Source organism: Ahaetulla prasina, chromosome 11 (genome assembly GCF_028640845.1).
Source record: "Ahaetulla prasina isolate Xishuangbanna chromosome 11, ASM2864084v1, whole genome shotgun sequence".
In the NCBI taxonomy this organism is placed as follows: Eukaryota; Metazoa; Chordata; class Lepidosauria; order Squamata; family Colubridae; genus Ahaetulla; species Ahaetulla prasina.
Genome location: NC_080549.1, coordinates 13157617 through 13180017, shown reverse-complemented (window position 1 = coordinate 13180017; position 22401 = coordinate 13157617). Strand labels below are relative to the sequence as shown.

Sequence of the window (22401 nt, the reverse complement as noted above, 5' to 3'; positions counted from 1 at the left end):
TGGAAAAAGGGCTTAGGTAACCAAGGTAGGTGGATAGCCCAGTCGTCCTCCCCATCCACTATTCTTTTCAAATTGAAGGTCTGCAGGTCGTTTTTCTAATTGGGAGGTTTGAGACTTCCAGGTAATGTAATTCTGCTGTATTTTCCACCACCACCCGCTCTCCTTTTCCTATGTCCTGAACCCTATTCTGTTCCTTTAATGCTATCTCCCACCCTTGGCGATGCTGTGCTGTTTTTCCCAGAATCCCATCTCCCAAGATCTACAGAGAAATGGTTAGTCCTCTCCTGACTAGATACCGTATTTTCGGGAGTATAAGATGTACCTTTTCCCCCGCCAAAAAGAGGGTGAAAATCTGGGTGCGTCTTATATTCTGAATGTAGCCCCGCCTAGCTTCTCAAACAGAGGTTTCAGAGGTTGAAAAAAGCCCGAAACGGAGCTTAGAAAAAAAGCCCCAACCGGAGCTTCAGTAAAAAAGCCCCAAACCCTAACCCTCTTGTATAGCCTTACAGGCAAAAAGATTGGCGTGGAAATTGAATAGTAATGGAGCAGGGCTTTGCGTTTGCAATTCCAGCCTTCTGCAATAGCCCCAGTGCTAATTACAATCTTCTCTTTGCAAACGGGGATGCGATGGCTCAGCGGTTAAAGGACGCTGAGCTGGCCAGCTGGAGAGCCCGCGTTTGAGACCTCGAGCTCCATGCAAATGGGTGAGCTCCCGTGCCTTGCCCCACTTCCTGCCCACCTAGCGGTTCTAAAGCCTGCAAGTGCAAGTAGATAAACAGGTACCATTTCAGTGGGAAGGTAACAGTGTTCGGTGTGCCTTTGACGTGTGACCTGTACTGGCCACATGACCAGGAAAATGTCTTTGGACAACACTGGATCCCTCAGCGGAGAAACAGATGAGCATCTTGCTCCAGAGTTGGACAGGACTGGCAGGGAAACCTTTACCTTCACCTTTGCAAACGAGAGCTGCTTTCTGGCTCAGCAATCCTTTTTTCCAAATTTCTTCCTTCCTTCCAGTTTTTAGAGACATCCTGTCTCCTTTTCCCATACATTACTTTCCCTACCTTTTTGTGCCATCCTCCTCTTCCTCCTCCACCCACTTCCTCTTCCATTCCTTCTCCTTCTCTTCCTCCTCCTAACCCTCTTTTCTTCCTCCTCCCCCTCCCCCCTCCTCCCTGTCTCCTCTTTCTCTTCCATTCCTTCTCCTCCTTCCCCTCCCCCGTCCCCTCTTCCTCCTTCTCCCCTCCTCGTCCTCCTCTTCCATTCCTTTTCTTCCTCCTCCTCCTCTTCTTCTCTTCCTCCTCCCCCTTCCCCCTCTTCCTCCTCCTTCTCTTCCTCCCCTTCCTCCTCCTTCTCCTCCTCCTCTCCTCCTCCTCTTCTCTTTCTCCTCCTCCTCCCCTCCTCCCCTCTCCTCCTTCTCTTCTTCCATTCCTTCTTCTCCTCCTTCTTCTTCCTCCTCCTCCCCTCCTCTTCCATTCCTTCTCTTGCTCTTCTTCCTCCTTCTCCTCCTCCTTCTTCCATTCCTTCTCTTCTTCCTCTTCCTCCCCTTCCTCCTCCTTTTCCATTCCTTCTCTTCCTCCTCCTTCTCTTCTTCCATTCCTTCTCTTCCTCCCCCTCCTCCTTTTCCATTCCTTCTCTTTCTCCTCCTTCTCTTCTTCCATTCCTTCTCTTCTTCCTCTTCCTCCTCCTCTTCCATTCCTCCTCCATAAGCCCATTTTTGGCATCTCCTCGATTGGACCAAACCCTCTCAAATCAAAACCCTACAGGTGCTCCGTGCTGCTGCTGGCAACGCTACCTCTGCAACAGCGGATACTTTTTCCCCCCCTCTCCCGGGGAAACTCGGCCTTCTCTAACAACATCATTTTTTTAAAAAAAAAATTGCGCTTTCTTACTCCTTTACTCCTTTTTCTTGCCCCTTCCACCTCCCACCCGCCCCCAACACCTTTGGATGATATTGTGGCCCGGTTTTGCCTGCTGATTTTGAACCTGCAGTCGAGCAGATCGTGGCCGTGTACCATTCTGCCTGCAAACAAAAGGCCTGGGACCATTTCACGAAAGCGCAGCGTAAGAACATCAGCGTGTGGTGCAAGCAAGCCGAGGTGGGTACCTTCCAGGACGTTTCTCCTAGCTCCAGTAGCACCTCTAGGTTGGCTTTATAAAGGATGGACTTATTAAACCCTAGACCTGCAAGGTAAGTGGCAGCAATAGCTTTCACACCAATAGCACTTAGACTTATATACCGCTTTGTAGTGCTTTACAGCCCTCTCTAAGCCAGGGGTCCTCAAACTAGGGCTTGCGGGCAGGATACGGCCTGCTGAAGCCTTTAATCTGGCCCACGTGGGACCATGAGGATCCCTGCCCACATTGTCAAGGTTCCAGAAAAACCCCTTCTGCATTAAAAAAAACTCAGAAGCCATTGTTTTCCAGAGTTCTTTACTAGCATGAGGAAACTGGCACATGATGAGTGAAATTCCAAAACTGAATTTCCGGATTCTTTTCCCAGTTATACAAACCCCAAGAGTCCCACCCCCCTGACCCCTTTGCTGGTCACATGGTCCCACGTTCTCCCAGTTCATTCGAATATCTTCCCGCCACTCTTCCTGCAGATGTGAACACCATCCGACCTTGACTGCTTGAAGAATGTTACCATACCCCTCAACCCCCCTTCTTCCCCTCAGGGGAAAAATGTGGCAGCGTCTGGAACCCTAAAGTCTAATATGGTTTCCAGGCCTGACACACATCTCCCCACCTACCCGCCGGCCCCCACCTGCCTTCTGGAGGCCGAGGCCAAAAACAGGATGTTTGGGGGCCTTAGGAGGCCAAAAACGAGCCCATTTTGGGGGGGGGCAGAATGGTATTGGAAAGATACTGTTACCCTCCCCAGCCTCCGGAAAGAGAGAGGGAAGGAGAGAGAGAGAGAGAGACACGCACAGGAGGGGAGGGAGGGGAGAGGGAGATAGACACACAGACACTCTCTAGGAGTCTTGAGGCTGGGGACAGCAAAAATGTCACTTCCTGTCCAACCGGAAGTTGGTAAATGGGCCGTTTCTGGCCTCCGGAGGGCCTCCGGGGGTGGGGGTGGTGAGGAAGGCCGTTTTCGCCCTCCCCAGACTCATAGAGAGGCTCTGGAGCCAGGTGTGAGAGAAAAACGGGCCATCACGTGCCAGGAGCAGGGTGGGGTGGAGTGTCGCGCACATATGCACGGGGGCAGGGCGCATAGAATTATGGATGTGGGCACACGTGCACACAATCCCCCCGCCGCTGCCCTCCTCTTGGCACGTGATGGCAAAAATCCATCACTGCCATAAACTAATCAATACGGCCAGGGTACAAGCATCAAGCTATGCCATTGAACAGGCAGATGCCAACTGGACATGCCGTTGTCTGCATGCAGCCACTAAGGTTGTGTGGTTAAGTGTGCTGCACAAGCCCTTGTTCAGTCAGTTTTGCCAAAAGTAGCACCTCATTTGACAGCTGTCAACCGAAAGGCCTTTTCATCCCGCCTCAGAAGGATCAGTAAAACTGTAGAGCTGATTGCTGGGAGGGGAAAACATATCACGGTCTTCCAAACCGCTCAAATAATCACATATAGAAGGAAGACGTTGATTGCAGTCAACCAGAAAGTTCAGGTAAGTTGTCCCGACAGGTAACCTGTCTTTCAAGGACGAGGCTTTATCCTGTAAGAATTCATTGTTTTTATTTCGGTAAAGGTTCGTTGGGAGTTGAAACTAAGTGAAATATGGATCCAGCCTAGAAAGGAATTAATATTCTGATACTTGCGACGTTTTCATATATATATATATTTTTTTACCAAAATATTTGGGTCTTACTGTTGTCCTTTAAAACAAGCGAAACAACCAATTCTCCTTCCCCCGATGGACGTTTTAATGCCATTGAAAACAAAATAAAAATAAAAAGCACAATGGAACATAGGCTGGAAGGTCCGAATCGGCGACAGTGGCGAATTGGCTGAATGTTTTGAAAAAGAGATACCTTTGGGATGAAAAGTGGCATGTGTTGTGTCCCACTCCTCCGCTGACGACCGGGTCAGGGAAATCCGAATCAGGCGTGCCTCTGCAGCTCTGCCAAAGTCCTAGCAAAGTCCTCAAGGCAGGCAGGAGACCAGAAAGTGACTTCAGCAAGATATGTTTAGACTTTGCCTGACTCAGAGAATGCCAGAAAGCAGATCCTTTATATAGGCCATGGGGTGTGGCTCCATGACTCAGCACTTATCCAGGCCTGCCCCTCCCTTCCTTCTGTCGCCGCCGCCTATCAATTCTTCTGAAGCGGGGGTCACTCCAGTCTGCAGCTGTTGATAATTGACCTTCCTCAGGCTCACATGCTGTGGGGGAGGGGGAGGGGTCTAGTTGCTCCGTTTGCCTGAGCATGGAGCCAGAGCTGGGGGCTGGAGGCACTTCTTCCTCCTCGGCCTGTCTGGGCATGGAGCCAGGGCTGGGGCCGGGAGGCATACTAGGACATTCCTCAGCGTTCGGAAGCAGATAAGAAGGCCCCGGCTGCGGTGAATGCGGACGAGACACAACAGCATGGAAAAACAGTGCAGCAGATCAGAAGATTCCTATCTCGGGATAGCATTTCCCCGGCGATGGTGCTGTTATTTCTTTTTTCTTTTTTTAAATCAACTCTGCATGCCAAGTAACTTTCTAAGAGTTTCCAGGCCCAATTTAGAGTATCTGGCACCTTTTTTTGCATAAGGAATTTAAAAAAACAACAACAACAACAGTATTTTCCTCTCTCCCCAGTTACTTGATTCTGTCCTGAAAATTTTTTTTTAAAATGGCAGGGTGTTTGAGTTGCATGTCTGCATTCGTGTATCTATACGTACCAGTGGTGAAATCCAATTTTTTTACTACTGGTTCTGTGGGCGTGGCTTGGTGGGTGTGGTGTAACTTGATGGACGTGGCTTGGTGGGCGTGTCAGGGGAAGGATACTGCAAAATCCCCATTCCCTCCCCACTCCTGGGGGAAAGATATTGCAAAATCTCCATTCCCACCCCACTCTGGGGCTAGCCAGAGGTGGTATTTGCCGGTTCTCTGAACTGCTCAAGATTTCCGCTACCAGTTTTCCAGAATCTGTCAAAACCTACTGGATTTCACCCTTGGTACGTACGTACTGCCTTATGAAAACAAAAATACTTGCCTGAAACTTTGGGAAGCCACTGCTAATCAGAAATAACTAAACACAGATGTTTTGGCCTACTCTTCTATAATCCTTGTGTCCTTCATCTCACCAACTTCCCTTTCTGTTGCCCAGGTAAACCGGGTGAGCAGTGAGGCTCAGGACCCCGGAGGGCAACTCCGGTTGGAGCGGAGAGATTTCGTAGAGTCAGTTTAATGAGTAGTGAAATATGAACTGGTTTGCTACTGGTTCGCTGGCCGCACATACCAAATGCACACTGCACATGCATACACAGTGTGCACCAAATGTGCATTGTGCGCGCACATGCACACTACACGCTAAAAGGAGGTAAGTAGAACAGCGAGGGGAGGGATCAGCTGTGCTGCGCAATTTAACTTCACTAGAAATCAGGATTTCCTGCTTTCTAGCAAAGCTAAACCATGTGGCACAGCTGATCATTGGAAATTCCGGTTCGGGGGAACCAGTAGCTTTTTTTAACTACCTGTTCGACTGAACCGGTAGCTAAGTACTGGTTCGGCCAAATCGGTAGTTTTTATTGCTACCGGTTCGCCCGAACTGGAGTGAACCGGTAGCATTTCCCCCCTGGTTTAATGTCAGGGTTCCAAGTAATACACCCATAGCAAAAAGAATTCCGAGGCAGATAGAATCCTCAAAGAACAGTCTTATTGGAGATATATTGGCACAGACTAGTAAAAACCGACTCTAAAGGTTCCTGCGGTTTTCATCTAATGAAAAGTAAAAATTTCTCCCTTTTCTCAAACAATCAGTCACATGGTCCAATCAAGGTGCTGTCTGGTTGCTTGGAAACTTCACTCCTCTTTTCAGCCACCTATGGGAATGTCCTTGGTTCTCAGGGGAAACTATTTTGTTTTGGCTACAAAACCCCAGGTATCTTTATTCCCCCTCCCTAACCCTCCACCTCCATTGTGGCAACACTGAAGCCTCAAAGATGGCTTCGGTCAGGCCAGCTTCAGAGTTGATACCTTGCTTTAATAATAATAATATAAAAAACCCTGCTGTAATCCAAAACTTCTGAAAGTCTCCGGAGAGCTCGCTCTGACATAAGCCTACTAAACTAGATGGATCATCCATATCTAAGCTGGATATTTATAGGATAGCAGCCTATGTCCCCAAGAGCCTCTATTTACTATAGTGGCTGATTCTCGTTCGAATGCAGAATAAAAGGGAATCTAGCACACCTTCCTATAATTTTATTGTAAAGCTGTCTGCAACAGGGTGTTCACATACTGGAGTGAATATATCTTGTTCTGCGATAACATTTGTGAAGACCACCTTCCTTAACCTGGAGCCTTCCGTATGTATGGAACCACATCTTCCATCATTCCCAGCCAGAATGGGAAGGCATTAGATTCCTCAACATGTGATAAGAAGCCCGAATGTGACAAGGGAGGCCTATCGAACGAAAATCAAGAGCATTTTTCAACGAAGGCCAGACTGCACTGTAGTAGAAACAGAAAAAGCAAAGCGTTCAAGTTGTTGCTGAAGTGACTTTGATTTTGGAAGAGCCAGAGGAAAATAGGTTTTTATTGGAATATATGTGGAATAAAAAAGGACGTGGTGGCTTTGGCTAAGACACTGAGCTTGTCGATCGAAAGGTTGGCAGTTCAGCGCTTCGAATCCCTAGCGCCATGTGACAGGGTGAGCTCCTGTTACTTGTCCCAGCTTCTGCCAACCTAGCGGTTCGATAGCACTTTAAAAAATGCAAGTAGAAAAATAGGGACCACCTTTGGTGGGAAGGGAACAGCGTTCCATGCACCTTTGGCATTTAGTCATGCCGGCCACATGACCATGGAGACATCTTCGGACAGCACTGGCTCTTCAGCTTTGAAACGAAGATGAGCACCACGCCCTAGAGTTGGGAACGGCTAGCACATATGTGCGAGGGAACTTTTTACTTTTTTATGTGGAATATTTGGAACGAGTCAAACTGGTTTGGTTCATATGCTCTTTTTCATGATGGACTATGCCCAAAGTGGGTTATAATGAGCACTTTTTTTTAAAAAAAAAATGCCTTTTAAATCCTAGGAACTCCGTAACCTTCACAACGATGAACTGATGGACATTCGCAGAGAGGAGGCTATGGAGATGTCTGATGATGAAACAGAGTCACCTGAGATCAAAGAAACCGAAGAGTCAGGTATCTATGGAATGCTTACAGTATAAAGATAGCCTAGTTCAGTGATGGCAAACCTTTTCGGCACAAACTGGAAGATGTGTGCATGTGCGCGCGTGTGCGTGCCAGAGCACCGGAAACCCAAAGACCAGCTGGCCGGCGCGCGCATGCTTGTTTTTCAGGCCGTTTTCAGGCTGTTTTTCGGGCCATTTTCTGATGCTCTGGTGCGTGTGAAGGCCAGCTGGCCAGCGCACATGTTAAACCAGAAGAGCAGCTGGCGACAGCGCGCGTGCCCACAGAGAGGGCTGTGCGTGCCACCTCTCACACCTCTCACACACGTACCACACACACCATCATGGGCCTAGTGCTATTAAGCAAAATTCAGCTGTGTGCGTTTTTCCCAAAGGTGTTTTTCAAAAGGCAGCTTTCGCCTTTCGGCGGTTCCCAAAAGGTTCCACACCCATTTGCGCTATTCAGGTGCAAAGGGCACAGATAAACCTCCAAGTGGCTTCAAGGACTCTTGGGGAGAGTGCTGAGGACCAGGTGACTGCAAGGAATATAAACCCTTCCGTTCTCCACCATCTAGTCAGAGCTGAAGAAGCTTCTTGGGTGAGAAGCGAAACGTCTTCAGGGAAAAACAAAGGAAGTCCAGTTGCCTTTTGAAAAAGCAGTTCTAGGAGAACCATAATCTGGATGACTGAGAATCCCCATAGACATCTATGTGTGTTCTATAATTATTCACTGTGTCCCCATCACTCGCACATTAAGAGGGGGTCTACCTGAGCAATCTTATCTGAATTTTACAGATTTATACATTTTATAAATAGCAATAGCACTTAGCAGTAGCACTTAGATTTATGTAGCTGTCGAGCCCAGCTCCGGCTCAACAAAGGATATTACAGGGATATGGATCATGGAATTATCGAGGACTTGTTCGAAGGGTGCAGGGATCTGCATTTGGGAAGCATGGGAAGGAGATCATCACACTGGCGGCTGGGATAGAGGGAGATGAAAGCTGGGAGTCATGAAGAGTTGCTTTAGTTTTGGGATTTAGCAGATGATATGGCAGCTGAGGCTGTCAGACGAGGAGGGAGAGAGCGGCTGGGCGTCCAATCAACGGAGCAGTTCAGCCATGGGGAAGGGCCTGAGCAGCGCGGGATGTTTAAAAGGGGCTGAGAGGCAAAAGCTCTCAGCGCTGACTTTATACAGAAAGACTTTGACTATTACTGAGACCTGGTTTGTAGCAGACCCAATAAACGGACTGATGTGTGGAAAAGAAAGCCAAGTTGGCTTGTTTCTTCTCACGGCGTCTGACACAACTGTGGCTGAGCTAGCTGAGAGTACCGCTTCACAGTGCTTTACAGCCCTCTCTAAGCGGTTTACAGAGTCTGCATATTGCCCCCAATAATTTGGGTCCTCATTTTACCCACCTCGGAAGGATGGAGGGCTGAGTCAACCTTGAGCCGGCAGGATTGAACTCATAGCTGTGGGCAGAATAACCCTGCAATATTGCGTTCTAACAGGAAGGAGGGAGGGAGGGAGGGAGAGAGGGAGGGAGGGAGGGAGGAAGGAAGGAAGGAAGGAAGGACAATAGCATTAGCAATAGCACTTAGACTTATATACCTCTTCACAGTCTTTACAGCCCTCTCTAAGTGGTTTACAGAGTCATCCTATTGCCCCCCCAACAATATGGATCCTCATTTTACCCACCTCAGAAGGATGGGAGGCTAAGTCAACCTTGAGCCTGGTGAGATTCGAATTGCCAAATTGCAGTCAGCCGGCAGTCAGCCAAAGTAGCCTGCAGTACTGCACTCTAACCACTGTGCCACCGCGGCTTAGAAGAAGAAGACCACCTAAAAGATATTTTGCACAGGGTGGAATTCCGAGCTGAAATTTGCGGTGAGGAACGCTAGCTCATCTCGGTTTTCCTGTCTTCCTCCATCCCAGTTTTAGTTTCACAAACAGAAGCGCTGAAGGAAGAAAACAACAGCTTACGGTGCCAGCTGGACGCCTACCGAAACGAAGTCGAGCTCTTGAAGCAGGAGCAGGGCAGAGCGGGGCGAGAAGATGACCCCAGCAAGGATCAGCAGCAGCTGAAAATCCTCCAGCAGACTTTACAAGGAATGCAGCAGGTGGGGAAGGGGAGGGGGAGGGCTGAGCTCGTCAGAGTTTGCTGCGGCACACACAGTCAGACAATTAAGCAGGATTCATTAACTTTTCTCTTTATATAAAATAGAACACATGACGTTAGTATACAATAGCCAAAAAGCAGGTTTTTCCACGATGTAGAGAAGAGAAATAGCAAGTACAGCACAAAATGGAGAAGGCAATATGGAGAGAAGCTAGTGCCCTCAAGCTTATATGCAGTACAGTTAAGCCACGCCCAGGCTCCAAACTGTCTCCTATGGTCCCGTACAACAAATACTATGTTTCAGTTACCAAACAGACCTCATTGGCTGACCTGTTGCCATGCCCTATTCCAGTTCATGAATATACTGACAGAGCTCTCTTCTCTTGTCCTGCTCAAATGGTTCCTCTCTGTCCTGTCCTTGGAGCACAAGCTTATCTCCTTGGGAGACGTGTCCAGGTAGTCCTCGACTTACAACAGTTCATTTAGTGACCGAATTTACAACAACACTTTAAAAAAAAAGTGACATGACCGTTTTTCACCTTACGATTATGTGATGAAAATTCAGACCCTTAGCAAGGGACTCCTATTTATGACGGTTGCAGTGTCCCGGGGGTCATGTGATCCCCTTTTGTGACCTTTCGACACGCAAAATGAACGGGGGAAATCAGATTCACTGAACATGTGTATTACTAAGCTGATGAGCTGAAGAAGCTTCTTGGATGAGAGAAGCAAAACATCTTCAAAGAAAAACCAGACAGTCCAGCTGTCAGGGTTTTGACGGATGCCCTAATTAAATTATGAGCCTCAAAAGAAATCCAGTTATTTATTAGGCGCGTCATGTCGGCACGTTATTAGGCGCGTTCCATGTCGGCACATTCCACTGACCCCATGTAATTTACGCCCCAATCATGACCCTGTTTCCCCCCCTTCCCCCTAGAGTGTGTCATCAATCACATTTGCCAATGGAGCAATTTCCCGGGCTGTAGAGATCACTCCCTGCCGGGTGCTGTGGGTAATCCTGGGAGACAGCCTTGAGAGAGAGATGTCTGGAATGTACTTCTGTTTTTGGCTGCCCTGCTGCTTCGTCGGTTTCCCATCCCCCTTGCCTGTGGCAACTTGAGAACAGGCCACGGATGCGTTGCGAGTTCAAGAGACCAGTTGTCTCTTGAAAACTTGCACCTTTGGGACATCTGTATTACCAGTTTTATCAACTGCAGTGATTCGCTGAACAATGGTAGCAAAAAAGGTCGTAAAATGGGGCAAAATCCATTTAACAACTGTCTTGCTTAGTCGCAAAAACGTTGGGGTCAGTTGTGATTATAAGTCAAGGATTTCCTGTAATTTATCAGAAACCTTCTTTCCCAAATAAAAGATACAGTCGGCTGTGCCTTTTTTTTTAGGACCAACTCAGATCACTGCAGTAGGCAGACACTTCAGTTCTCCCCAATTCTTCATCAAAAAAAGAAGATAATTTAAAATAAAATAAAACACAGCAATGAGGAGAAGAAGGTTGAGTCTTCCCAAGATGCGGCTGTACTACTGTGTTTTCCCCGAAAATAAGCCCTCCTCTGAAAATAAACTTTCCTCTGAAAATAAGCCCGTCCCCGAAAATATTTAAACGCATGTGCAGCCGGTCCCTGCCATTTCCTGTGGTTAGGGTTAGGGAGACAGAGCTGGAAATCAGGTAAGATGGCAAGAGGATCCCCGTCTTGCTCCATGCGCCCCAAAATAATAAGACCTCCCCGAAAATAAGGCCAAGCGCTTATTTCGGGGTTCCAAAAAAATATAAGATAGGGTCTTATTTTCAAGGAAACACGGTAATCATCTCTAGAGCTAAGCTTGGCGTTTGTTCTGTTTATTCGTGCATTATGTAACTTTTGCATTGTCTGGGTTGGGATTGTCTTAAATTACTATATGGCATAGTAGTGCCCGTAAGTAGCACGTTGCTACACTGCATTTCCTTCCTCCCTTCCAGCATCTTCAGAAACTGCAGCAGGACTGTGAAAGAAGAGAAGCTGAATTGGAAAAAGCGAAAGAAGAAAAATTACAGCTTGACAAATTGCTTGAGAGACTGAAGGAAAAGGTACAAATTGTTCTTAGCGAATGATGATCTCACAGGGCTGTTTCTTGACCGCGGCAGTTTTAAAATAAGCGGACTTCAACTGTCAGAATTCCCCAGCTAGCCATTACAATCTTACAGGCTTCATTTTCCATATCGAGCTTTGGACAGTGGGCTTTCTCTGATTTTTCGGGATAGGAGGCTGTTGTAGATAGGTAGCTGATGGAGTTTTAAAATAGTCCCTTATGCAGTTTTGCTCAAAACCAAATAATTTTGCAATGTTCACTTCTATTCCCCTGAGATTTCAAAGAATATGATTTTAAATGTATGAGCAGTAACAGCTCAGAAATCAAGTATGTGGAACTTGGCAATGTATTCTGAGAAGTAGGTGTCAGAAAGAAAAGGAAAGAAAGAAAGAAAGAAAGAAAGAGAAAGAAAGAGAGAGAGAGAGAGAGAGAGAAAGAAAGAAAGAAAGAAAAAGAAAGAAAGAAAGAAAGAAAGAAAGAAAGAAAGAAAGAGGGAGGGAGGGAAGAAAGGGAGGGAGGGAGGGAAGAAAGAATGGAAGGAAAAAAAGGAAGGAAGGAAAGAAGGGAAGGAAGGAAAGAAAGAAGGAAGGAAAAGAAAAGAAACTATACCATCAGGTCTAGATTCTGTGCCAAGGAAATTTTCAGTTTGGATAAATAATCATATGTCTGATTATTTGAGTACACCAACACATAGGTGCCTGTCAGTTACAATATCTTGATTGACGTTTTGTATTTCCACTGGAGAATTTGAATGTTCTTCATATAAAGAAATAAATCTTGGTTTTGTCTTAGACTTAGAGCAACGTTGCTTTTTACAGCAGCTTGCCTTTTTATACAATGCTTCTCAGCTGCCTATCTCAACAAAGGAAATCTGGGCGGCAAACAGAATTCAAAGTAAAATGGAAACAATTAACAAACATTACAAAAATGAAAATCCAAAGCAACCAAGACATTACTAGTACAATTAAGAAGCGGGTCCCCGCATACATGTACTTTGAAAAAGATTAGCTGCTATGCTAGCTTTGTTTCCCTGAACTACCAAGTTAACATACTGGTAAATTCCTTATTAAACTTGGCAGCAAAGCTAAGGCTATTTGAATCATTAGGAAAGCAGACTGATCTTGCATGAAGAATTATACACTCTGGAGGTTATAACTTTTCTTTTTTCCAACTGAATGCAGCAAGAACAGGCAGCTGGATCTGACAGAGAGAAAGACTCAACGGAAGCTGAAGATCAAGTAGTAAGTTGTCTACTGAACGTTATCCATGATAGTATTTACCATACTTGCTCTTTTCATTACGATTCCGTTGCACCTGATACATTTATTTGTTATTCTGTGTGACACAAAATGAGAATTTCAACTGGGAGTGAAATATGAAGTTGCTTCTTCCCCCAGCCTGCTTTTTAAGTAACGTCATTTAAGTTTATTGACTGTGGGAGTATAGTTATTCCAATGTCTGCAGAGCACAATTTTAAAAAAATCAACGTGTTGTTAAGAAACAAATCTTGGGCAACATATTGATTATTCTTAATTCTGTGGGGTCCTTGTTGCTCTCTGAGCTTGATTGTTTGCTTGCAGACATCTCATTACCTGACTAGGTAATTTCATCAGTGCTACTGAGAATGGAGTTGGCTCCCTGTTTATATACAGTAGTTTGCCCTGTTTGTATTGCTGGGATGTGGTTTTCTGCTTCGTAGTTCCTTCATTGGGATACTGTTTTCTGTTTGTCTGGTTGTTTGTCTGGGGTTAATCCCTGCTTATCTGGATGTTGACTGTTGACAGAAACTCTTTTGTTGGTCCCCTTAATTCCTTTTAGGACAGTGACTTGTCAAGCATTTGCTCAAAGAGTCCAGAGAAGGAAAGGCTGCTTGAGAAAGGACTTCACTGCAACCCTTTAAGATTGGAGAGGGAAGCTTTACTAGTGGGTAAGGATTTCTGAGCTGCAGGATCCTTGAGGTTTAGATTTAAATTAGGCCCTGCTTAGGATCTAAGGTCCACACACTAAGAGAGTCCTCCCAGGTTTCCTGTGGAGCTGGGTCATTCCTCTTTGGGGTTTGGGGTTTTTTTGGATTTTTTTTATTTTTAAACAAACAATTCATCAATGTGTATCAATCAATCAGTGTAACATTTAGGTACAATTTTTTGTGTGTCATCATATTTGGGCCATTCCTCTTTGAATCTGAATCCAAACATATCCTGAAGGCAAAGCCTGTGGAACCACACCTAGAATAGTGCATCCAGTTGTGGTCACCACACTATAAAAGAGACTCTAGAAAGAGTGCAGAGAAGAGCAACAAAGTTGATTATGGGACTGGAGACTAAAACATACCATGAATGGTTGCAAGCACTTGGCATGGCTAGTCTAGTGAAGAGAAGGACCAGGGGAGACAGGATAGCAGTCTTCCAGTATTTGAGAGGCTGCCACAGAGAGGAAGGGATCAAGCTATTTTCCAAAGCACCTGAAGGCCAGACAAGGAATAATAGATGGAAACCAGAGGTGAAATGCTACCGGTTCATACCAGTTCGGGCGAACTGGTAGCGGTGACAGGTGGTTCGGAGAACTGGTAGCAGCAGCAGCCTGAGGCTCTGCCCACCAGCCCGAACAGGAGGTAACCTGTTTTTTATACTCTCTGTTCATGTGCAGAAGGCTTTGTGCATGCGCAAATAAGGTCCAAAATTGTATGTGACACACACAACGTGCGCACTTCCGAACCAGTAGGGAAGGTAAGTAGATTTCACCCCGATGGAAACTGAACAAGGAGAGATTCAACCTGGAAATGAGGAATTTTCTGACAGTGAGATCAATCAACCCATGGAACAGAAGTTGCCTTCGGAAGTTGTGGGAGCTTCATCACTGAAAGCTTTCAAGAAGAGACTGGACTGCCGTTTTTCAGGATGGTGCATGGTCTCCTGCTTGGGCAGGGGGTTGGACTAGATGACCTACAAGGTCCCTTCCAACTCTGTTAATATGAACCCCATTTTATTCCCCCTATAGAGCAAGACAGGTTGCTCATGTTTCAGTCCTGGCCTCAATCGTCTTAAAACAGCTATTCCATGCACAGAATGGCTTAAGACCACAACTTTTCCTACTTTGCATTCCAAAAAACGGAGCGGCTCTTATAAGAAATTAAGGTGTGTTCTGTGCTGGCATCCCCATTTCTTGGGAGTAACACCCTCCCCAATTTTTTTTTTAGGGATCATCTCAACATTTCTGCACGTTCATCCTTTTGGGGCAAGCATCGAATACATCTGTTCCTACCTCCAGCGCCTGGACAGTAAGGTAGGTACATTAAAATGTAAACTTTTAGGTGATCTTGGCCACCTTTAAATGCATCTCAACCAAACAGCCTTTTCTGCTTTTAGATTGCCTCTTTTCCATTGAGTGGTTCATCTTGAGCCATGTGCAGGTAGTCCTCGACTTACGACCACAGTTGAGCCCAAAATTTATGTTGCTAAGCGAGACAGTTGTTAATAGAATAGAATTTTTAGAATAGAATTTTTATTGGCCAAGTGTGATTGGACACACAAGGAATTTGTCTTGGTGCATATGCTCTCAGTGTACATAAGAGAAAAGATACGTTCATCAAGGTACAACATTTACAACACAATTGATGATCAATATATCAATATAAATCATAAGGATTGCCAGCAACAAGTTATAGTCATACAGTCATAAGTGGAAAGAGATTGGCGATGGGAACTATGAAACGATTAATAGTAGTGCAGATTCAGTAAATAGTCTGACAGTGTTGAGGGAATTATTTGTTTAGCAGAGTGATGGCCTTCGGGAAAAAACTGTTCTTGTGTCTAGTTGTTCTGGTGTGCAGTGCTCTATAGCGTCGTTTTGAGGGTAGGAGTTGAAACAGTTTATGTCCAGGATGCGAGGGATCTGCAAATATTTTCACGGCCCTCTTCTTAAGTGAGTGTTGGCCCATTTTGCAACCGTTCTTGCCAGTTATGGGATCTCCAAAGGAGTCTTTTAAAAGCTTTTTATTTTACAACCTCTTCGGCCAAAGAGGTTGTAAAAAAAAAATGCTTTTAAAGGGTTCTGACGATCCCAGCTGAGCCATGCGAGCATCAGAGGTTTTTTTTTAACTTTTAAAAGAATTTTTTCGCCAGAAGAAAAAAGTAAAAAAAAAAAACCCTCTGATGATTGCGCGGCTCAGCTGGGGTGGGGGAGGGCAGGGATTTTTGCTACCGGTTCTCTGAACCTCCCACCACCATTGCTACCGGATCGGGTGATCTGGTCTGAACCGGGAGCATTTCACCCCTGGCCTGCACCAATCTTCCTAAACACCCTACAGCACGGTAACTTTTAAGACTTGTGAACTTCAGGTCCCAGAATGCTGAGTGCCTGATGAATTCTGGGAGTTGAAGTCCAAAAGTCTTAAAGTTACCAAGATTGGGAATCGTTGCCCTATGGTTAAACAATAGAGACTGGCTAGTTTTCATCAGTTAGTGCTGTTCTGTAAAGAAGATCTGAAGAAGATGTTCTTCAAAAGGCAAAAGGAAAAGTAATTTATCGTCTAACATGGCAATCAACTTAACCAGATACTTTTGATGGTAGTTTAACCCACCCAAACATTGAGGGTTATCCCTGTTTTGTTCGTTTTAGTGAACATGCCACTTCTCTTTTTTTGTAGATTTGCGCCACTGAAGTGGAAAACCTCATGACACGACTCCAGCATACTTTCAAACAAGAGATGAACGGGGTTGGAGCCAGCCTAGAGAAGAGATGGAAATTTTGTGGTTTTGAAGGATTGAAGACTGTCACCTGAACTTGAAGCCAGGAATCCTTTGAACTCTTTAACAGAATGTGCAATATTTGCAGTACGCATAGATACACGTTTCCGTTTGGGAAAACCGGTCCTTGAACTGCATCAAGAAAATTGGGGGCCGGTTTTTAAGGACTGTAAGGTTGTGGTTCTTGTTTTGTTGGTTTGTTCATTACGCTAACGAGTCCTTTTTTCAAAGGATTGCCATGCACAACCTTGGGTTGATACTGACCCTGTCTTTTGGATCTTTGATACTTTTTACAATTCCCATTGGCTAAAAACATTTTAATAGTTTCTTTGAACATGACACACTCAGGCCTCTGTTTAAGGTTTTTACCATTGAGAGCAGCTAAAAGAAAATCAATAAAGCATTCAATGACATTGGAGACATTTCTTTCCGGCCTCTCACATCGTTTAATAATATAGAGGTGCTCAATATTTAGAAGCAGAAATTCATGCAACATTGCAACAAAAATGTGTTGTGCGCAGTCCGTGTGGTTGGAAGAAATATCCATCTGGTTCAGCTCCAAGCGGGGAGAAAGACACTGGAAACATGGAGGCTGATTGGAAAGATGGTTTATTGATGAACAGGTCCACATGGGTTTGAGGTCCTGGGCAGCTGACGAATTGATTTGGTGCAGGAATGAAATCCAGCAGGTTCTGACAGGTTTTGGAGAACCGGTAGCAGAAATTTTGAGTAGTTCGGAGAACTGGCAAATACCACCTCTGGCTGGCCCCAGAGTGAGGTGGGAATGGAGATTTTGCAGTATCCTCCTGGAGTGGAGTGGGAATGGAGATTTTGCAACATCCCTTCCCACAGGAGTCAGGAGAGAATGGGGATTTTGCAGTATCCTTCCCCTGAAGTGCGATGAAAATGGAGATTTTGCAGTATCCTTCCCCGGCCATGCCCACCAAGCCACTCCATGCCCACCAAGCCACGCCTACAGAACCAGTAGTAAAAAAAATTGGATTTCACCACTTGTTTGGTCAGTACATGGATTTTTATACAGTTCTGCAGCATTTTGTAATTTAGAGGCTTGTTTTGTGTATTTTGTTATTTGGTTTTAATTAGTTTGTCTCAGGAAAGCAATGAGTTGGGGTTTTTTAATCTTGTTTAACAAATGTAATTAATCCTAGATGCTGGCTTCCTTGGGTTTTTAAAATCCTGCCTTGAATGGATTATCAAATCTGCATTTTTAAAAGTTGGCCCCTTAGCTTCTACTTGGGGGCAGAGAGCTGAGACTCGTGTTCCTCCTTTAGGGAAAATATAATATTCTGCCTTTTTTAATATTTCTCAAAATACTTCATTCTTCTAGGAGGGGTGGGTGCTAACTTTCTACAGTGTCAAAAGAGTGAAGATTTCAAACTTGTTTAAATTTGGAGTCGAGGGTGAACATTTTGGGGTCATCAGAGCAAAAAAATAATAAAAAATAATCCAGATGATGATGATGATGATGATGATGATGATGATGATGATGATGATGATGATGATGATAATAATAATAATAATAATAATAATAATAATAATAATAATAATAATAATAATAATAATAAAAAATTCAGAACGGAGTATTAAAATAGCAAGTGCTCGGATCCTATTCCTACAAAAATTTCAAACTTAGCCTCTGATGCATGCTCAGTTCCCCCAAAAGCTTGGGAAAAGTATTTTAAAAAATAGGGGGGGGGAATCACACATAACCCCCCCCCCCCGCCCCCCATCAGTGTTCCCTTTTGTAAAATAGAATAACAGTAATGCCCTGCTAGGAAAAGAAACGAGAAGAGCCCTGTAATGAGGGAATATTAGTATTATATGTGTGTGTGTGTGTGTATGTGTATATATTTATATATGTGTGTGTGTGTTTTTTTTAAATTTTATTTGCATTTATATCCCGCCCTTCTCCGAAAACTCAGGGCGGCTTACACTATGTCAAGCAATAGTCTTCATCCTATTTGTATATTATATACAAAGTCAACTTTTATTGCCCCCAACAATCTGGGTCCTTATTTTACCTACCTTATAAAGGATGGAAGGCTGAGTCAACCTTGGGCCTGGTGGGACTTGAACCTGCAATAATTGCAAGCAGCTGCTGTTAATAACAGACTGTCTTAGCAGAGGCTCAGTGTATATATGTGTGTGTGTATATTTATATATATATTTATATATAGAATAGAATTAGAATTTTTTTTATTGGCCAAGTGTGATTGGACACACAAGGAATTTGTCTTGGTGCATATGCTCTCAGTGTACATAAAAGAAAAGATACGTTCATCAAGGTATGTGTATATATGTGTGTGTGTGTTTGTGTATATATGTGTATGTATATATATATATGTATATATGTAGGTCTTGGCGTATTCGGGTCTTTTCCCGTGCAAGGTTGAAAGTATCTAGGCGACGTTTCGACGAGGTCTCACTCATCTTCAGGCTGGAGTTTTTGGCTTTGTGCTTATCCGAGCAAAAAAAAAAAAAGTATATATGTATATATATGTATGTGTGTATGTATATTTGTGTGTGTGTGTATATATATATTCTGAATCAATGGGCACGAGAAGTAGTTTTTTGCTATCTTAGGTGCTGGGATCATTTACTCAAAAGTCTGCCTGCAGGCATTTCCCAGGGCGTTTGCGCGGGGGGGGAGGGGGCTTGCTTGTCTTAGTCGCGTGCGGTGACGTCACAACGAAGCGACTCCGTGCCGTAGAAAGGCAGGAAGAAACCCGTAAAAGATGCCTCCGAAAGGGAAAGGCGGCGGCAAAGCGGCAAAAGGTGAGAAATGGGAGACCGGAGCCTCCGACTTCTTTTCTTCCCCGGTTTCTGCTTCACAATCCTACTGGGAGAAGAACCGGCCAGTTCTGCTCGGCCAGCATGAAGCGGTCTCGCCTTAAAGGTGCCCGGGCAAGGAATTGTGGGAGTTGTAGTTCTTGCAGAGGCCTGGAAAAGGGGCTCGCCCTGTTTAGCTGGGGACAAATGCATCGCTTTTGAACCCTGTTAGAAGCTTAGAATGGGAGGCATTAAGCAGTCAGTTGGGTTGTGCAGGGCTTCCGTTCGTTTCCAACAGGGCAGCCAAAAATTCACAAAACAGGGAGAAAAATTCACAAAATAAGAAATTCCCCAAAATTCCCAAAATAGCTTTTCTCCTCTGTCAAAATTTTTCCTTTTTTGCTGGATGCTAAGTGGAAGGTCCTTATGGGCACGGTGCATGGGGTGGAAGCCCCAAAGAACAGAATAGAATAGAACAGAATTTTTTTTATTGTTTAAGAATGATTGGATACACAAGGAATTTGTCTTTGGTGCATAGGCTCTCAGTGTACATAAAAGAAAAGATACATTTGTCAAGAATCATGAGGTGCAACACTGAATAGAATAGAATAGAAACAGAAAGGAACAGAACAGAACAGAACACAATTCTTTATTGGCTAAGTGTGATTGGACACACAAGGAATTTGTCTTTGGTGCATATGCTCTCAGTGTACATAAAAGAAAAGAAACCTTCGTCAAGAATCATAAGGTCCAACACTTAGTGATAGTCATAGGGAACAAATAAACAAGGATGACAAGCGTGTGTACTGTGGGAAACCACTCCCCAAACCCACCCCCTCAGAAGAATGAAATGTTTGGGGAAGTAATAAAAATAAACAGAATATTTTATTTCCCCAAAGGGAGAAACATGTTCTTAAGGGAGGCAGAAACCAGCCCCAGTTTCTCTGCCCCAAGCAGAAACTGAGGAGGCCAGCATTTAGAAATGCAGATTTCTGAAAGACTGGGTCAAGACAGAAACTCAGACAAGCAACAAACAAGAGGTTGACACCTAGAATTTGTATTTCCCCTTTTGCCTATAGAGCCAGCCATGACCCCATAGGAATCCAAAAGGTATAAAAACCCATCCACTCTCAATTCTGTTTTGTCACATATGGTTGGTGGTTCCGCTTCATCAATAGACATCTTCTGTCCTATCAGCCTCCAGCCTCCATTTTATTTCCAGTGTCTTCCTCCCAGCTTGGAACTGAATCCGATGGATTTTCCTTCCAACACTTTCTAACATTTTCTTGCTTGAAATGATTTTGAATAATTAGTAACTCAAGTTGGTAGTTACGTTGCACAATCCAAAGCGTACTGAAGATATCTCCTAGAATGGAGATGAAATGTTTGCAACCAAATTGCCAAGCTCAAACCAACAACATTTTCCTGCTTGCTGTCTGATTCCACCAGGTGAAGCACAATAGCCTGAGCCCAGATGCACCCAAAACATTCAGTCCAGCCCTGCCTATCCGATTCAGCAAATGGAGGTGCAGATCAGGTGAACTCTCTACCCCGATTCACTGTTGCTTTGCGTTCTTGTGTCTTTAAAGGAGGAGCATCTTCTGGCAGTGACACAGCCGACAAGAAAGCTCAGGGGCCAAAAGGAGGAGGCAATTCTGTGAAAGTAGGTCTTCTGGTCACCCAGTTTGAGGTAGCATCCAAGGATGCCATTCCAGTCACGAACAGGATGTGAAGAGTAGAATGAGGCGTCATTCGCTCAAAGCCAAAAATATTTCAGAGTGGGGAAAAATTCAGAAAGAAACTGGCAGAGACCTGGATTTGCCCCCCAAATGCCCAATATCCTAAACATGTTAATATATTTACGTTTAGTAAATAAAATTAGAGATATTTGACTTGACTTGTCTTTAAATCAGTTTTGACTCCTGGCAGTGATATGACAGCTCCCTGCAAGTATTCTGGCCAGCACTTTTTCAGAAATGGTTTGTCATGAGATTCTTTCCAGGGCTGAAAGAGAAGGACTGGTTCAGAATCACTCAGCTTTCTTTGCATCTGAGGAAGGAGTAGAACTCATGTACTTGGGGTTCTACTACTACCCCAAACTGGGTCTCTTTTTTTACTTACTTATTTATATGTAAATATAAGCAACAACTGAACAATTTTTTGGGATGAGAGAGAAACCACTAAATTAAATGCTATTGCAAAATAAAGCTAAATGTGGAAGGACCTCTCTATATGTATCTTAATTTCTGTTTTAGGTTGGGTTTTTTTTTTATTTTTAGGTGAGGCATATTCTGTGCGAAAAACACAGCAGAGCTCTGGAAGCCTTGGAGAAAGTCAAAGCTGGAGTGCGTTTCAGTGAGGTCGCTGCGCAGTATAGTGAAGACAAAGCCAGACAAGGGGTAAGTTCTTACGTTTCTCCAAAATAGAGCAAGAACGTTTGCAGAATTCTTAAGACGAATAAACTATTTTCTCCAATTGCATGACTGATTTTTTGTTTTTGCCCCAAATTAGGTTTCTAAAGTTCCTTAACTATAAGAACTGAATTAATGCATGTATATATAGAATATTCTGTAGCAAATGGATCTATATAGGGTGGAACAGGTCATTTTCCCCGTCCTTTGCATCATTCCCTTGTCCTTGTTTTCCAGGGAGATCTGGGCTGGATGAGCAGAGGCTCCATGGTGGGGCCTTTCCAGGAGGCAGCGTTTGCTTTGCCCGTCAGCAGCATGGACAAACCAGTGTACACAGATCCCCCTGTAAAAACCAAGTTTGGATATCACATAATCATGGTGGAAGGGCGGAAATAATAAACGTTAAACGCTACGCCAGGAGTTTCTGACTCTTATTTTTCTCTCTGCTTGTCAAGCGTTGTGAAAAAAGAAAGACTTGGCTTTTCTTTCAGTGTGTGTTGTGACTGAAAGGTTTACTGGCTCCAGTATATATAACATTATTCCACATTACCGTATTTTTTGGAGCATAAGACGCTCCGGACTATAAGATGCACCTATCTTTTTTGGTGAGGAAAACAAGAAAAAGAAACCTGCCTCTGCCTTCCAGCAATTTTGCCTCATTGCAGCAAGTAGCAAACAGCCTGCTTTACTTTCATTTTCAGCATAGCTTGATTAGCACAAGAAAAAAAAATCTGCTCCCAGCAATTTACCTCCTTGCAGCAAGCAGCAGAGGCCCGTGAAGCAATAGGCCATGGGAATCCCTGTAGCATGAAACAGCTGAGAATCGGGAAGCTGATCCAACGGACAATCAACTTGTGCTAATTCGGCTGTGCTGAAGCTGAAATCGGCTGTTTCTTCTTGCTGCTTGCTGCAAGGAGGTAAATTGCTGGGAGGCAGAGGTCAAAGGGT

General features: G+C 44.5%; 2 protein-coding genes across 11 annotated transcripts in view; both read left to right on the top strand.

The window, feature by feature from the left end:
• Window positions 1–17673, top strand: part of ENOX2 (ecto-NOX disulfide-thiol exchanger 2) — a 47103-nt gene extending 29430 nt beyond the window's left edge. For 5 of the 9 annotated variants that reach the window (XM_058196825.1, XM_058196828.1, XM_058196829.1 and 2 more), the window contains 8 exons: window positions 1993–2099; window positions 7204–7315; window positions 9239–9423; window positions 11398–11505; window positions 12689–12748; window positions 13326–13434; window positions 14704–14789; window positions 16153–17668. In XM_058196825.1, the coding sequence (XP_058052808.1) occupies window positions 1993–2099; window positions 7204–7315; window positions 9239–9423; window positions 11398–11505; window positions 12689–12748; window positions 13326–13434; window positions 14704–14789; window positions 16153–16287 (902 nt within the window). In that variant the 3' untranslated portion in view covers window positions 16288–17668. Of the gene's footprint in view, window positions 1–1992; window positions 2100–7203; window positions 7316–9238; window positions 9424–11397; window positions 11506–12688; window positions 12749–13325; window positions 13435–14703; window positions 14790–16152 lie in introns of all 9 variants that reach the window. The other 4 variants (XM_058196826.1, XM_058196834.1, XM_058196833.1 and 1 more) reach the window with 2 other exon arrangements.
• A 1253-nt stretch (window positions 17674–18926) lies between these two features.
• On the top strand, window positions 18927–21865 carry PIN4 (peptidylprolyl cis/trans isomerase, NIMA-interacting 4). 2 transcript variants are annotated; one of them, XM_058196997.1, is made up of 4 exons: window positions 18927–19048; window positions 20632–20705; window positions 21322–21441; window positions 21691–21865. In XM_058196997.1, exons 1-4 carry the CDS (start codon window positions 19009–19011, stop codon window positions 21847–21849), a joined length of 393 nt encoding a protein of 130 aa, XP_058052980.1. In that variant the 5' UTR covers window positions 18927–19008; the 3' UTR covers window positions 21850–21865. The 2 variants fall into 2 exon arrangements, with proteins under 2 accessions (XP_058052980.1, XP_058052981.1); XM_058196998.1 differs by lacking the exon at window positions 20632–20705 and adding an exon at window positions 20492–20579 and having other exon boundaries at window positions 18952–19048.
• The last annotated feature ends 536 nt before the right edge of the window (window positions 21866–22401 follow it).